Source organism: Hakea prostrata, chromosome 9 (genome assembly GCF_041222555.1).
Source record: "Hakea prostrata isolate BN-2017 chromosome 9, UWA_Hpros_2, whole genome shotgun sequence".
Classification (NCBI taxonomy): domain Eukaryota; kingdom Viridiplantae; phylum Streptophyta; class Magnoliopsida; order Proteales; family Proteaceae; genus Hakea; species Hakea prostrata.
In genome coordinates this window covers 31,616,811-31,633,119 of record NC_142608.1, presented here as the reverse complement: position 1 = coordinate 31,633,119, position 16,309 = coordinate 31,616,811, and the positions used below count along the sequence as shown (strand labels likewise).

The following is a 16,309-nucleotide window of genomic DNA, read 5'->3' as shown; positions in this document are numbered from 1 at the left end:
GCTGGCTACTTGAGCCTAACTCACGAAGAGTCGGGACCACCCTAGGAAGGAATGATCCGTGATCAGCTTCGGAAAGCATGACCAGGCCTCGGAAGGCTGGCTACTTGAGCCTAACTCACGAAGAGTCGGGATCACCCTCAGAAGGAATGATCCGGATCAACTAGCATAATCACGCCTCAGATGGCTGGCTACTTGAGCCTGACTTCGGAAAGCTGGGATCATCCTTGGAAGGAGTGACCCTGAGTCAGCATTGAAAAGGCATGACGTGACCTCGTAAGGCTGACCACTTGGGCCTAACTTCGGAAAGTCAAGATCATCCTCGGAAGGAATGACCCTAGATCAGCGTTGAAATGGCGTGATCAGAAGAACTGGTTCGCACAAATGTCCTTTGGATTAATAATGAAGAAGAAACTTTGGATGACCACGTTTAATAAAATGTTTTCTCCAAGAATACCAGAAAATTCTTTCTACTGATAATATTTCTTAAGGTGAATTACATTCTACGGTCGTTTCAAACAGCTCCCATGAGAATCTTTCAGCCAATATGTGTTTTTGCTCACAGTTTTTGTTACCACATATGGCCCTTCCCAGTTTGCAGAAAGCTTTCCACAGTTCCTTGGATTTGATGCTGATTTTTTCCTCAAAACCAAATCTCCTACTCTGAAAGATTTATGTTTGATTCGAGCATTATAATACGCTGCCGTTCTCCTCTGATATTCTATAATACGGTATAAGGCCTTTTCTCTGACTTCATCTGAAAATTCAAGGTTTGCCCGCAATCCTTCTTCATTAGTTACTGGATCAAATCCCTCATATCTGTTTGATCCTACCATAACCTCCACTGGAGCCAATGCTTCTAACCCATATGCCAGTCTGAAAGGTGTTTCACCTGTTGGAGTCCTGACCGTAGTCCTATACGCCCATAGTACATGAGGTAGCTCATCGATCCACAAATTATGCGCTTCATCCAGTCTCCTTTTTATTCCCTGTAGAAGTGTTCTGTTAGTTACCTCAATTTGGCCATTGCATTGAGGATACGCCACAGATGAGTGCTTGCACTCAATATGATAGTCTGCCTGAGAATTCCTTGAATCTTTCATTGTCAAATTGTGGTCCGTGATCAGTCAGTAGAATCTTTGGTAGGCCATATCTGAATATGACATGATTTCTGAAGAACTTTTCAATTTGACTCGTGGTAGTTGTTGCCAGGGCTTCTGCTTCTACCCATTTCATGAAATAATCGATTGCAGCCACTACAAACTTTTTTCCTCCAGTTGCAACAGGAAAAGGTCCCAACAAATCCATACCCCACATAGCAAATGGGAGGGGATTAAGAATTGATGTTAGCTGCTCTGCTGGCTGGTTCTGAATTGGTGCATGAATCTGACATTGATGACACCTTCTTACATACTCAATCGCCTCAGATTGCATACGTGGCCAGTAAAATCCTTGTCTTAGAATTTTATAAGCCAAAGCTTTCCCACCTAAGTGGTTTCCACAAATTCCTTCGTGGACCTCGGATAAGGCATAAAGAGCATCAGAGGGTCCCAAGCATTTCAAAAGTGGCCTAGAAACTGTCCTTTTATATAATAACCCATTCTTTAGAATAAACCTAGCAGCTCTTCTTTTCACAATTCTGGTCTTCTCCCTATCTTCAGGAAGAATACCATCCTTCAGATATTGTATAATAGGATCCATCCAAGATATCTCTGCGTCAATTTCCATTATCTCTGGTTCTGAATATGTCGGAATATCTAGCTCCTCATTATATACAGTTTGTGGAATAGAAATAGACTTTGCGGATGCCAATTTTGCCAAAGAATCTGCTTCATTATTTTGATTTCGAGATATCCTCGTGACTGAGAATTGTGCGAACCACTCCTTACATTGCGATACCTTTTTAAGATAACTGACCATTCGATCATCTTTCGCACCATACGCTCCCGTGACTTGACTGACCACTAGCTCAGAATCACTTTTTACTTCAATGCTTTGAACACAGAGGGATCTAGCTAGTCGTAATCCTGCAATAAGAGCTTCATACTCTGCTTCGTTGTTTGAAGCATGAAAATTAAACCGAAGTGCATTTTGAATTACAAATCCGAACGGACTTTGTAAAATCACCCCCGCTCCTGATCCCTGTGAATGACTTGACCCATCTACATGTAAGGTCCACACGTAAGACACCTTACTAGAATCTTTTTCCTCCTCTCGGTGATGAAATACTTTCAGCAATAAAATCAGCCAAAACTTGTGCCTTTATCGCAGTTCTAGGTTTATAATCTATATCATGTTCCGTTAACTCTATCGCCCATGATACCATTCTCCCCTGCGATCAGGCTTATGCAGTATTTTCTTTAAAGGCCAGTTGGTAAGAACAATAATTGGATGAGCCTGAAAATAGGGTCGGAGCTTCCTGGCTGCTATTATTAAGGTGAAAGCCTGTTTCTCAAATTCCAGATATCTAGATTCTACATCTAACAATATATGGCTTACAAAGTAGATAGGATTTTGAACAGTACCTTCTTCCCGGATTAACACCACGCTTATTGCCGCCTTTGAAGAGGATAGATATATCTGCAAGCTCTCTCCGGGCTTTGGTCGAGATAAAACTGGTGGACTGGTCAACCTCCTCTTCAACTCTTCAAATGAATTCTGACAATCCTCCGACCATTTGAATTCGTTGAGTGCATTTAGATTTTTCAACGCCTTGAAGAATGGTGCACACTTATCTCCTGATCTTGATATAAATCTACTTAATGCTGCAACTCTTCCTGTTAAGCTTTGAATTTCTTTCATACTACTGGGTGCTGTCATATTTAAGATAGCCCTGATTTTTTCTAGATTTGCCTCAATACCCCTCTGCGTGACCATGAAACCTAGGAATTTACCAGATGAAACTCCAAATGCACACTTCTCAAGATTGAGTCTCATTCTATTTCTCCTCAATACATCAAAGCACTCCCTTAAATCGGCGAGATGATCAGATTTAAATTGACTTTTTACAAGAAGATCATCTACATAAACCTCCATATTTCTTCCAATCTGATCTGCAAACAGCTTGTTCATCGCCCTTTGGTATGTTGCACCAGCATTTTTTAACCCAAAAAGCATAACCTTATAACAATAGCTTTCCCGATTGGTCATGAATGCCGTGTGAGGCTGATCCTCCTTCTTCATAAGAATTTGATTATAACCAAAATAGGCGTCCATAAAACTCAACATTTGCTGACCTGATGTTGCATCAATTAACTGATCAATTCGCGGCAAAGGATAGAAATCCTTGGGACATGCCTTGTTCAAATCAGTGTAATCTACACACATTCGCCATTTTCCATTATGCTTTTTTACCATTACCACATTTGCTAAGCATCTTGGATGCTCAATTTGCTCAATAAATTGAGATCTCCTAAGCTTGTCCACTTCAACTTTAATTGCATCATGCTTTTCTGATGAGAAATTCCTTCGTCTCTGTTTCACTGGCTTGATAGATTTATCTATTCATAGGCAATGCTCCGCCACTTCTCTGCTTAAACTTGGCATGTCTTGTGCTGACTAGGCAAAGACATCTGCGTTTCGTTGAAGAAATTCTCTCAATTGCTCCTTGTCCTGACTGTTCTGATCAGCTCCTATCATGGTCCATTTTTCTGGATTCTCCAAACCAAAACAAATTTTTTCCAGCTTTTCTACTGGTTCACCTCTTTGAATTTTTTCCTCATCCCTGTTATCCGTAACTTCAACAGTAAAGGCAAGTGCCTTATCTTGTGCTTTTGAATCCTTCGAAAAAGTTGTATAGCTCTGCCTTGAAGTTTTCTGATCTGATTTGCATTCTCCAATGCCTCCTTCTGTTGGGAACTTGACCTTCAAATGTCTTGTCGAAATTATTGCACCAATAGTATTCAACGTTGGTCTCCCGAGAATTATATTGTATGCTGATAAACTTTTTATTAACAAAAATTTAGTAATTGTAGTTACCGTTTGTGGATGTGTTCCAAGTGTTATTGTTAGCTCCACAGTCCCCTCTACCGAAGTAGACTCTCCAGAAAATCCAAATAGCCTTGTGTTGCAAGGTTTTATCTTGATCGTATCCAACTTTAATCGCTGAAAAGCTTCGTAAGACATTATGTCTATAGATGATCATGTGTCTACCAGAACTCTATGAATATCTCTGTTTGCCACCTCAATGACCACCACAATGGCGTCATCGTGTGGTTCTTGAATTCCTTCCATTTCTTCCTCCATGAAGACTATTTCCTTCATCATTTTGATTCTTCTAGGAGTAACATGAGATTCAACAATATTTACATACCTGGCATGCTCCTTAGATTTTGAAATTGAATTTAAATCCAAACTTCCTAGGATGGTCATGACGGGGGACTGCTTCAGTTGAATCTGCCGATTTTCCTGCTGTTTAGCATTTTCCTCTGGAGAATTGCACTGAAAATCTCCCTTGGTTTGGTCTTCTCTAGTTGGTGTTCGATTACTCCACCTTCTCGGCTGATCAGCGGTATTTCTTCTGTTGCCCCCATTTCTCTTTTGAACAAATTGGTCCAATCTTCCTTGACTGATTAGTCACTCAATTTCATTTTTCAGGATTCTGCAGTCATCAGTATCATGACCATGATCTTTGTGATATCTACAGAATCTATTCGGATTCCTCTCATCCGCCTTTGCTATCATAGGTAATGGCCATTTCATAAATCCCTGATGCTGAATTCGCATCAGAATTTCTGATCTTCTTGCGTTGAGAGGAGTGTAGTTTTCTTGGAATGGTCTTGGGATGTCCCTTCTATATTGACGATCAGGAATATTTCTTGAAAAACTCCTGCTATTCCTTCACTCTCTCTGATCTCTTTGATCAGATTTCACAACTCCATCATCTTTCCTTTTAACTCCACTGTTGTCAGTTTCTTTTCTTGCTTGGAGAATGTCCTTCATATTTGCATACTGATTACAATGAATTGTCAATTCCACTATATTCGCCGGCTTGTTCATGATCAGGAATTCCAGAAGGTGCTCATCTGTTAGGCCTCTGAACATAGCGTCATATGCCACCGCCTCATTCAAATTTTTAATTTGAATTGATTCTTGATTGAATCTCTTCATGTAATTTCGAACTGATTCTCCCGATTTTTGACGGATTGCAGCTAAATTATCAACAGTTTTGTTGCTTTTCATGCTACTTTGGAATCTTGACAATAATACTTTCGTCAAATCCTTAAAATCCTTAATGGAATCTGGTAATAAGCTGAAGAACCAGGTTGTTGCAGATCCTTTCAAGGAAGATGGAAATGAGCGACACTTTAAAACATCAGAGTTACCTGCCAGCATCATAACAGAGTTGAACTGAGCCAGGTGTTCCATTGGATCTGTGCTTCCATCATACATCGTGAATGTCGGAAGTTTGAAATTGCATGGCAATGGTGCTGACATAATGTCTTTAGCAAATGGATTTTGGTTCATTATTTCCTCAACTTTTTCTCCGTCATCTTTGTTCACCAGTCGCTGAATCTGATCATCGAGGACGCGAAATCTTTTACTGATTTCCGATCCATAGACTTCAGATCTGTAATCTCCTAATTTTCCTGTTTCTTTCTTATCTCTCCAATCCCCAACGCTTCTACTCTTTTTGCTCCAGATATGACTCCAGATATGACTCAATTGATCATCTCTGGACGATTCTCGATCTTCAGTCTCTAGTGGAATATAATTTGGATCCGCACTCCCTCCTGATCCTTCCTTCAGAAATGACCTCCTTCGGCTCCCTCCTGACTTTTGAATTTGAGAATTTGGGACAGAGGTCGCTTTTGCTTGGGAAAGAGTTCGAGATCTTCCAGCTGATAAGACCGGAACTCTTTCCTCAGGATGTAGTCCGATCTGCTTGATGAAAGTCCTCATCAGATTTTGTGTCTCCAATATTTGATGCTGCATGCTCTCAAACCGTTCAGCGATCAGATTTGGATTTAACTCTGGACGAGACGTCGCCAATGTATCTGCTAACTGTTTCTCTTGCCTTTCGAACTGATTAGTTGGACCAGGTGAGTGATCCTCCATCATTCTCTGCCTCTATCAAGTTTGCATCATTGGGATTTGCGGTATCGGAACCAATTCTCTCATTCTTCTTTTTAGATTTACTCTCCTCAGCTCCCTCTAGCTTGTTTCCGCCATTTCTACCGGTAATTCTTCCTCCCGCTCAGGTGATTGAGCCATAGCTTTTGCTTTGAACTTGCTTCCCACAGACGGCGCCAAAATGTTGGTGCTATTTCTGCCGATCGCCTCGAAACCGTAGTTTTCCACACCGAACTCCTCAGATTTGATTCGATCTGGTTTGCTCTTTGATCGATCAACCTCTCACTCCTGAAAGAGACAGAATCATAGTAAGAAACGGAGCCGATCTTCTCGATCGGCATCTCGTCTCCGACGATCTAGTCAATATGATATCGATGGTCTTTCCGAGCTCTCTGGAGCTCCTTAAAATGCTAGTAATGGAATTCAATCAGAGTGAGCTTAGAGTTTTGGTTGATCCAGAGACTTACCTTCTTTCGGATCTTCCCTCGCTTTTATACTTGTTTTCCCGCTTATAATCACTTTTTCAATCATAGCCGTCGGATCATCGCTCCTCTTTGGACGTCGCTGATCATCCTTCCTTTATCTCTCAATCGAACCCAACTAAGATCAGTTTGACCGGTATGAACCGTCAACGGATATATTAGTTACAACACGTACTAGGTTGGACTAGTAGATGACTCCTTTGATAATACGATCGTTATATGGCAATTATCCATATAATAGCGATAAGCACTAGGCGCAAATGCTGCTACCCGTCTCTTTAATGATTAGTCCATTCCAATTGTAGAGGATTAGGGCGTGCTTGTTACTGAGTTATTTTACTTCTTCAGCAAGTTATCTTTTGGACTCAACCCGCTCGGAAGAGAGTCGATTCCTTTTATCCTTACTGAGGTCGAGGGTCAAACCAAGGTTGAACCGGGTTCGTTTTATATTTTCTCCTTATCACATAGTAATCCTCCTTAATATATAATTATCAGTTTGAAGAAAAAATAAAAATGGAGAACTTCCTAGAGATTCTCGAATAAAGGCAATATAAATTTCGAACCCAACGCTTGATCTACCGCCGTCTTGAGACGTACAAGTTTCTCGGCGGGACGATAATACTAGTTTGCCTCACGTAATTTCTCATCTATGGCTATCAAATTTCCGCACCTCCAAGCAACAACGTTTATGCCTTCTCAGCAAGGATTTCAACTCTCTCCTGGATGAGCTTCCTATTCGGTTCCAGGTCAGTTTCTCCAAGTTCAGAACTTCAGATCTCTATCTAAGGTCAAATCGAATTCGTTGGTGAAGACTAGAATGCTCATCACATGAACAGATCTCTAATGAATTCCTGAAATTTGTGTGGTATTTGACGTTTTAATTCGAACTGCTCTGTTACCGTTTTCGCAATTTTCCCCTACTCGTGCGGTAGCGGGTACTAATCAGATCTGAACCCAACGTTATATGGACTGAACCCAAACTTGCAAATTTTGGTTTTAAAAAAATATTGGTTTTTTCGGTATGTTGCATGACTGTATTCTGGGCAGTTGTTACTTTTGTTCTTTCTCCCGGACTAATTTCTTTTTATTTTGATATTGCAGATCCGATGAAACTATCCTCGTTATTTGATGTTGTTTTTTAGAATTTTTACAGAAGATATGTGCTCCTTGAACGGTTAAATTTAGAAGTAAGATTTTCATGTTACCAGTGACTATGTGCAACTTCTGATCGGCACCTATCTTCTCATGTTCTGGTGGTGGAGTTGATGTTTTATCAAACCATTGACTTATTATACCCTGACTTGAAACTAGTTAGCCGAACGGATTTACTGATTTGATATCATCAAATGATAATGAGACGTGCAAAAAAATTAGCAAAGCAATGGCTTGGTGTGCAAAATCGCCCTGTGGCGGTTCTGATGATATCTTTCGTTATAATCCTTGTAGCATCTGGGTTATTTCTAAGAAACAAAAGAGAGCAAGTCGGTTCTTCATTCAATCCTTCGAATCCAAAATGGGATAGATTTCAATCATCTGTTCAATTTCACCCTACTGTGGAGTTCAGGAATGGAACTGAAGTGATATGGCAGATACCTGAGTCTCCCAAAGCTGTTCTGTTTTTGGCTCATGGATGCAATGGTAGAGCTGTAAACTTTTGGGATAGAAGCCCGAACTGTCCAAATTGCATCGGTCTGCCTGAGGAAAGGCTTATTGTTCTTCATGCTCTTGCTTGGAAATTTGCAGTTATAACCATTTCAAGTGCAGGGGAGTGCTGGTCACTTGGTAAGGAGGAAGAAAGACTAATTGTAAAAGAGGTTATCAAGTGGTGGGTTGATAAAAACAAGCTTGATAAACTTCCTCTTGTGGCTCTAGGAGCCTCATCTGGTGGATATTTTGTTTCGGTGCTTGCCACTGATATGAGATTCAATAGTATTACAATTATGATAGCACAAGCACTATTCTATGGAACGGATACACCAGATGACTACCCTCCTACCCTGTTCGTGCACATGCCTAAAGATCATGCAAGGTCACGGATAATTAATGGAAATTTGGAAGGATTGCAGAAGAAAGGGATAGATGTAGCAGAAATTAAATGTATGGAGTTCCCTTTGTACCCAAATTTCTTGGCTGACAGAATCCAAGGTCTTGATCAGGCCTTGTCTGTAAAGTTATTTGATCTGTTCCGCAAAAGGGGTTTCATTGATCAGAATGGATATATGAAGAAAGATGGGCGTGCAACAAAATGGAAAGAAGCTCTCAAGGAGACAGGAACTCTTTTGCCAGATTTGCCTGAAGTGGACCATCATATCGAAGAGGAACTGAATCTTGCATTTGCGTTCCATGAGATGACTAGTTTACAATCTGAGCAGATCTTTAACTGGTTTGAATCTCACATGAATTGATAAGGGGTTCAGAGATGTAAATTCTCCTTTGCAAAGTCTTACTGAAGCATACACTGGTTACTAATCAATAGAATGTGTCATGAATAGCAGTATGAAAGTGAAATACATTGAAAAAGCAAACACTTGGTGGTGTGTCGAAAGAAGGGATGTATATTTGGAACGAACAAAATGAAATTCGCATGTCTGATTCATCTATGTTGCTTTGGGAGTTGGAACTCTAATCTTAAGGTATGCGTTCCTTTTCATTTCCTTTATGTTCTGTCGACCAAGTTTCCTTGCACTTAGTCCTGTACAGAAATTTTAACACCGGTGAGTTGATGGTATGATTGAACTCTTAGGTCATTGACGTCTTATTAATGACAAGGGAAATACCATCCCTAATACAATAGACTGAATGTGTAGGCTCTTTCCTTTTTTTTGGCCTGCCCTGGCATTTGGTGTCACTCGTCTTGCTATAATTAGTTGCTAGAATTTGTTACATGGAGGAGAGGATGTGATTGTTTTTCTTTACCCTTTCTGTAACTGATCATGTACTGAAAGTCTATAGAGGTTTTGTTTTCTGCAAAGTTAGTTTGTATATTTTGTTGTTAAATCAAAGGAAAACTATATATTTACCTCCCCCCCCCCCCCCCCCAAAAAAAAAAAAAAAAAAAAAAAGGGGTAAAATTATATTCAGTCAATTAATGCAGCTCATCTTTTTGTACTTTTAAAATTATAAAGCACCTGAATCAGTCTTCAGCTACTGCTAAAGGACCATAAAATTGTAAGCCTACTGATATGATGTCTGACTCGTTTCATTCAATCAAGTGTGAATTTATCAACAGATATCGAACTTCCATTCTGGATGTGAAAATATCAACACATATCGAACTTCCTTTCTGGATCTAGGTTTTGCATTTAGTCAAAAGGAGGAGAAACCGAGGCAAGATGAACTTGAGTCTCATACTTGTTTAGTTTCAATTTGATTGTTAGGATTTACTTAATTTTTGAATATGCTATTAGATGATTAGATATGGGAGCTCCGTCCCTCTCTTCTGCCCCGTCCCTCCCCAACCCCGCTATCTTTGTATATAACATGAACACACATGCGCATGCCACAAACGCACACACTCTCGTTACCCGCAACCGAACTGTTTTTTTTCTTTCTTTCTTTCTTTCTTTTTTTGAGTAAAAGCATAATGGATTAAGATAGAGAGAAACCACAAGGAAGATTACAACCTAGAGAATCTAACGAGGGTCCAATACAAAGAAAGGGGTGGAGCAAAATATAGAAAATCATCATGTGTTAGTGCTAGGGGTATTAATGGATAACCAAAATCCACTTCTGAATTCGTATGCGCATCCGTTTAGCGGTATTCCAATCTGTCTGATTACTAATAGAATGCGGATATGGTGTACTCATTTTCTACCGGTTATTATTCGTCCGATCATATTATCTGATTAAGTTCCTTATGTGGATTTATTTTTCTTATTTTAATTTTTTTTTTTACTTGAGATATGTGATTATTTGTTTAGATTTTCTACTGAAAGAATGCAAAGAAAAACTCTAATTTTGATAAGTAGGTTGCTTACCTTGATGGGTAAGTCTTATGTATTTTTAAATAAACATAGCTGTTGTACAAGATTTGTTTACAATATTCAATTTGAATTCAAAATTAAAAACTTGAATTCAAATTTAAAAACTTGAATCCACAAATTGAATTCAAAAACCAAATTCAAACCATTATAGATCTGTTATGGTCTTTCATCCCCCCTCAAACTCTGCATTGGCAGGTGCAAGAGTTTGTCTCTATGCTTGAAGAAAGCTTGTGATGTTAAGCCCTTAATAAACACATCTGCAATTTGATCATTTTACCGAACAAAATGCACTTTTATGGTGTTGTTCTAAACCAAGTCTCGGACAAAATGATAGTCCGCTTCTATATGTTTTGTGCGAGTATATAGCACTGGATTTGTAGCTTTGTGTTGCAGACACATTATCACAATAAATTTTCATTCCTCTTGGAAACACATAGTATATAAGAAAGCCATAGTAACTCAGATGCTGTGACGGCAAGGGATTTGTACTTAGCTTCCGTACTTGATCTAGATACAATAGGTTGTTTCTTAGAAGATTATGATGATAAATTATCCTTAAGAAAAGTGCAAAACCCACTAGTTGATCGGTATGTGTCTGGATATCTTGCCCAATCTGCATCAGTGTAAGCAGCTATGAAAGAAAGTTGGGTTGGTTTCAAGAGAACACCAACACCAATAGTATGCTTGACATAACGTAAAATACGTTTTGCTGCTTGAAGATGATCTTTTATGGGAGATTGCATAAATTGACACACTTGATTGACTGCATAGGACATATCTGGTCTAGTGATTGTCAGATATTGTAAGGCTCCTACTAATTGTTTGTATGGTGTTGGATCAGGTAGGGGATAACTTGTTATTGATGATAACTTTGTTCCAACTGTAATTGGGGTTGTGCATGGCTTTGAAGTCTCCATTCTTGTAGACTAAAATAAATCGATGGAGTAGTTACTTTGAGTGAGTAAAAGACCATCTGAACTTCGATTAGCCTCAATTCCCAAGAAGTAATGCAAGTGTCCCAAATTTGTCATTGCAAATTCTTTGCTCAGGCTTTGAATAACCTCTTAAATTGCAGCTTCATTGGCTCTTGTCAATATTATATCATCTACATATAACAGCAATATTGTCATTGTACCTTGGGTTTTGCGTGTAAACATGGAAGAATCTGCCATGCTTTGCTTGAAACTTTCTCTTTGTAGGTATGTTTTGAATCTGTGAAACCAAGCTCGTGGTGTCACATCCACCGAGCCGGTACCCTATCTGGCATATCCGAGAATGTGATCCACAGCCCGAGGATCAAGGATCGAGTGGTCATGCCTCCCACATACACGATAACATAATCACGAACAATATAATCAATGTTGTAAGCAAGTAATAACTAGGTCAAAATGGATAAGAAATAGATAACCTAATCAGAGTGCGGAAATTCACAAGGTATCAAGTATATATAAAGGTAATCTCAAAAGAAAGAGAGAGCGATCAGAAGTCACTCCCTCAGTAGCAACGGAAAGTGGTTAATTAAGTTAAGTTACAAACCCAGTATCAAAGAGTAAATCCATAAAAGTTAATATAACATGTCCAACTTCTAGAATGACAAAAAATGGCCTAAGCTAGGGTCTCCTCCATCTTGTATAAGGTGTCCTCGTATATATACACAAAAGAAACCAAGGACAGCCTCTCCTATAACAAGGTCGGGCTAATCCTAGTACGGAGGGTAATCGCCCTCGGCACCTTCACCGTAACCTTCGTAATGGCCAGGACCTTCATTGTAGTATGAGGAATCCTGCTCCGCTTCGTAGTTGGAGCCATCAATGTCTTCAGTACCTGCAGATAAGTCTAACAAAAACAAATGCACAAAAGGAATGAGTTCAAAAGAACTTAACAAGGCGAATCGTTCCACAATACACAAATCATACGATACAAGTCACGATATGATGCAAGATGATATGAAACAATAATGCAATATGATTCTAACTCTGAGTATGCTAGTCTCTAAGGTAGACATGCTTTAAGCCATAGCACCATGCTTCTTTAGGTCGTCTGTCATTCCCCCTCAATCATACATGATATCTTGGGTTTGCCGGGGTAATTGGGTAAAGTCCTCATTAGAAACCATGGTTGGGGATTAGGTCACCACTCTCTCACATCACCACTGGTATAAGTATTGGCGCATGTCACGACAAAGCCTAACCTAATGCAAGTCATCTACTCAGTCGTATCAAGTCAGATCCGGATACTTCCCCTATGGCACCGACCAACTCTGTTTCGTATCCTTCACACTAGAGTCAGCGTATCCTATGGCTACAACCAACTCGGACTACGGACTCATCAACCCTATTGGTCATCCACAAATAGTAGATGGGAAGCTTTCAAGTCCCCTCATGGATATGACTCCCGGTCTCGGGCTGCCCGTGAGCCCAAGTCTAGCTATTTGCAACCCTACCAATAAATGCCCCCTAAGGGGATCCATAGCATGATCTATGTCCTCTCACGGGGTGGTTAGCGGTATTGAGCATCCATCAAATCACACTATTACTGTAATATCCAGCCCTATTCTAACCTTGACCCTGACCCGACCCGGATCCACTGTTGTATTCAGGTCCGAAGACCCGAAGCGGTGGAAGAAGAGATTTATGGACCATTCTGATTGATGATCATGATTCGGAGATTGAGCCCATGGACATTGACAATGATACCCCTTGCTTAAATGCATTGTCAGTGTTTAAGGAAAGTCTGCGCATCGGAGAAGATTAATATAGTTGATGTACCAAATGGCCTCATATGCACAATCCGAAGGTATTCCCCGAAACTAGACTTCTTGATTGAATTGTGGAAGAAAACCTCACTCAAATTGACCTTGTATAGCCTTTCAAATCCCTATTTGAAGTTGCTGTTCTAAACCTTAATTTTTTGCTGAAAATATTTTGGTCGATACCATCGACCAAAATATCCCAGTTTGCCAAGTTAATGATTCCATGGAATATTCCTTTTCTATTTAATATAACCTCAAGCCTTGAGCCCATTTGCAATCATTTTCTCACCTGAGAACGTGGGGAGAGCTTCCCAAAGCAGCTCCTTGGTTAGTGTGAAGGGTACCTCATCAAAGACACTTAGTTTATCATTGATTCTTGTCTTCATCTTCCACACTAAGGTATGACTCCTCATTCCACTCTCTACCCTACCATTTTCTACTCTTTTCTATTGTCACCTTGCTGATGAGACATTGGGAATGGTGCTGCAACCTTGCAACCACCACTCCAAGTGTCTACTCATGCTCAATCCATGATTTCCTTAGCTATTCATTGATGCTATGCTTCTATCTCATGCCTAGCATATGTATTCCATGATTTACCTATTAACATCATGCCATTTGATACCAAACTGAGCTATAGAGTGTATTATGTTCATGTTTAACATTGCCATATGATTTCAATCGAATTTCTATTAGTTCCTCTAACTATTACATGCTATTCCTCATCAATGCAATCAATTCCAACTCATGCCATGATGTTTATCACTTGAACTTGATAGCTCAAATTGGGGCTTTTTATTTAGACTATTGGATTAGGTTAATTTCTTGATTTATAGTGTCCTACTACTGTTGTTAAGTATGCCTCCAAGTTTCAGATTGATCCGAACACCGGAAGACTCATTTCGGATGAAAACCCCCAAAATCCACATTTTTGTCTCGAAGGAAATTTTGGTCGATCCTTTTGGTCGATACCATCGACCAAAGACCATCGACCAAAATGTTGGTAGACAGCAACCGTGGCCAATTTTGATCCAAATGACATCCGATCTTCCCGACTTCTTTTCTAACTTATTATTGATGTTTGTTTAGGGCCTTAACAATTCTATTGGACTATTCTTGGTATTCTCAATTCATCATCAATTCATCCAAGGTAAGGATGGTTTAAAGAATGGAACCCCTTATTTTCTTTCAATCATTATAAGACTGTTACATATGTATTAGATCAATAACATTTAAATCTTTATACTCTTGTTGTGTCCTCTTATCATTTTGATTGCTTATGTTTATAATGATTCGTTTCAATATCATGATTTAATTACTATTATGAATATGCATTGGATGCATGAGAAATGATGAGATTGGATATGTGATTGTTTACGTATGACTTGGGATTGGGGGGTGTCCTACTGACACTCCTGTCCTTGGGCATCGGAGGGAATAGTATGGGATGTTCTCCGATGGTGCCTATCGACACTCTCTCGGGTTATTGGATGACATACATAGGACTGTCTAGTTGTGTGGCTAGGTTCATCATTGTCATGTTAGACCCGAATCGGAAGGGCATTGAGACCAAACAACCCTTGGTAGTGTATGGTTGGATGGGCGCTCTAGGCCGGTAACTAATCCGGTAGGGGACATAAACCATGCTACGGATACCTGAAATGGGCCATTTATTGGTAGAGTTGTATATGGATAGACTTGGGCTCACGGGCGCTCAAGACCGGTAACCAATCCGTGAGAGGACGTGAGAGCTTCCCGTTTACTATATGTGGATGACCAATAGGGTTGATGAGTCTGAAATCCGGGATTTCGTTGACTCTAGTGTGAAGGATACCCGAAAGGATCGACGGGGGCGAGGAATGGACGTATCTGAATCTGACTTGACCGATTGAGTAGATGACTTGCACTGGGCTAGGCTTTACTGTGACATGTGCCAGTACTTGACCAAATGGTGATGTGAGAGAGCGGTGACCGATCCCCTTACCACGGCTTTTTGATGACTTTACCGATCTTCCCCGGGTATTCCCAAGATATGGAAATGGGAGAGTGACTGATGGCCCAGAGAAGTACGGTGCTATGACTTAAAGCATGTCTACCCTAGAGACTAGCATTCATAGAGTTAGACTCATATTTGCATCATATGTTCCATATCGCATTGCATTATAATATGTTCTGAATGTGTATGATTTCTAATTATGGGATAACTTCCTTGCTGAGTTCTTCGAACTCATTTCTTTTGTGCAAATGTTTTAGATTATATTCCAGGTACCGAAGATTATGATGGCACCTCCTATGAGGCGGACTATGATTACACATACTACCCTCCGGGTAGTGGCGTCGGTGAGGATCCGTATATTGGAGCCGAGGAGGATTACTATCCGCACCAGGGTTAGCCCCACAGTTGTACGGGAGCGGTAGCGTTGGGTTTACTTCATCCGTACTGTTGAGGAGACTACCATAAGTATAGAAGAAACCCTAGCATAGTGCCCCATTCCCCTGGTGTATTTATGGAACCTTGGATCTTGTAACTAACTTATCTTTGGGATTTTCTTGTGACATTTGGACTTGTATTTAACGTTATCACACTTCTTTTCCGCTGCTCTGAGAGAGTGGTTATCATACCTTCTCTCACCCTTATGATTATGTTTATACTTTAATGTTATTGTCTTCCGTGGTCTGATTTATTTAATCTTATCTTATTTATGCTACTTAGTATTAACTGTTTTTACCATTGATTATTACTGTTCATGATTATGTTACCGTGTATATGGGAGGCATGGACCTCAGATCATTGATCCTTGGACTGTGTATCACATCCCGGGTATTCCAAATGGGGTACCGGCTGGGTGGATGTGACAAACCTTGTAGAAGAAGATTCGACGGAGAAACTCTAACAGATGCTTGGGGATCTTCCTTGGCTTCGAAGAGGAGGTTTTAAGGTCCTTTCCACGTTCTCCAGAGGCTTAGGAATATAATGGGGTTGATCACCACAAAATTCCAATAAATAGAGCTTCAAAACCCTA

General features: G+C 40.1%; 1 protein-coding gene across 2 annotated transcripts; it reads left to right on the top strand.

Moving 5' to 3' along the window:
• The first annotated feature begins 7,081 nt into the window (after positions 1 to 7,081).
• LOC149005116 (uncharacterized) lies at positions 7,082 to 16,036 on the top strand. Of its 2 annotated transcripts, XR_016175636.1 has the most exons (3): positions 7,082 to 7,297; positions 7,653 to 9,184; positions 15,540 to 16,036. XR_016175636.1 is itself a non-coding variant. In XM_089169124.1 (2 exons), exon 2 carries the CDS (start codon positions 7,898 to 7,900, stop codon positions 8,954 to 8,956), a length of 1,059 nt encoding a protein of 352 aa, XP_089025250.1. In that variant the 5' UTR covers positions 7,082 to 7,297; positions 7,653 to 7,897; the 3' UTR covers positions 8,957 to 9,580. The 2 variants fall into 2 exon arrangements, 1 of the variants encoding a protein (XP_089025250.1); XM_089169124.1 differs by lacking the exon at positions 15,540 to 16,036 and having other exon boundaries at positions 7,653 to 9,580.
• The last annotated feature ends 273 nt before the right edge of the window (positions 16,037 to 16,309 follow it).

Bases quoted from the DNA above. Each gene is read 5' to 3' on its own strand.
- LOC149005116 (XM_089169124.1), top strand. From the start codon at position 7,898: ATGATAATGAGACGTGCAAAAAAATTAGCAAAGCAATGGCTTGGTGTG.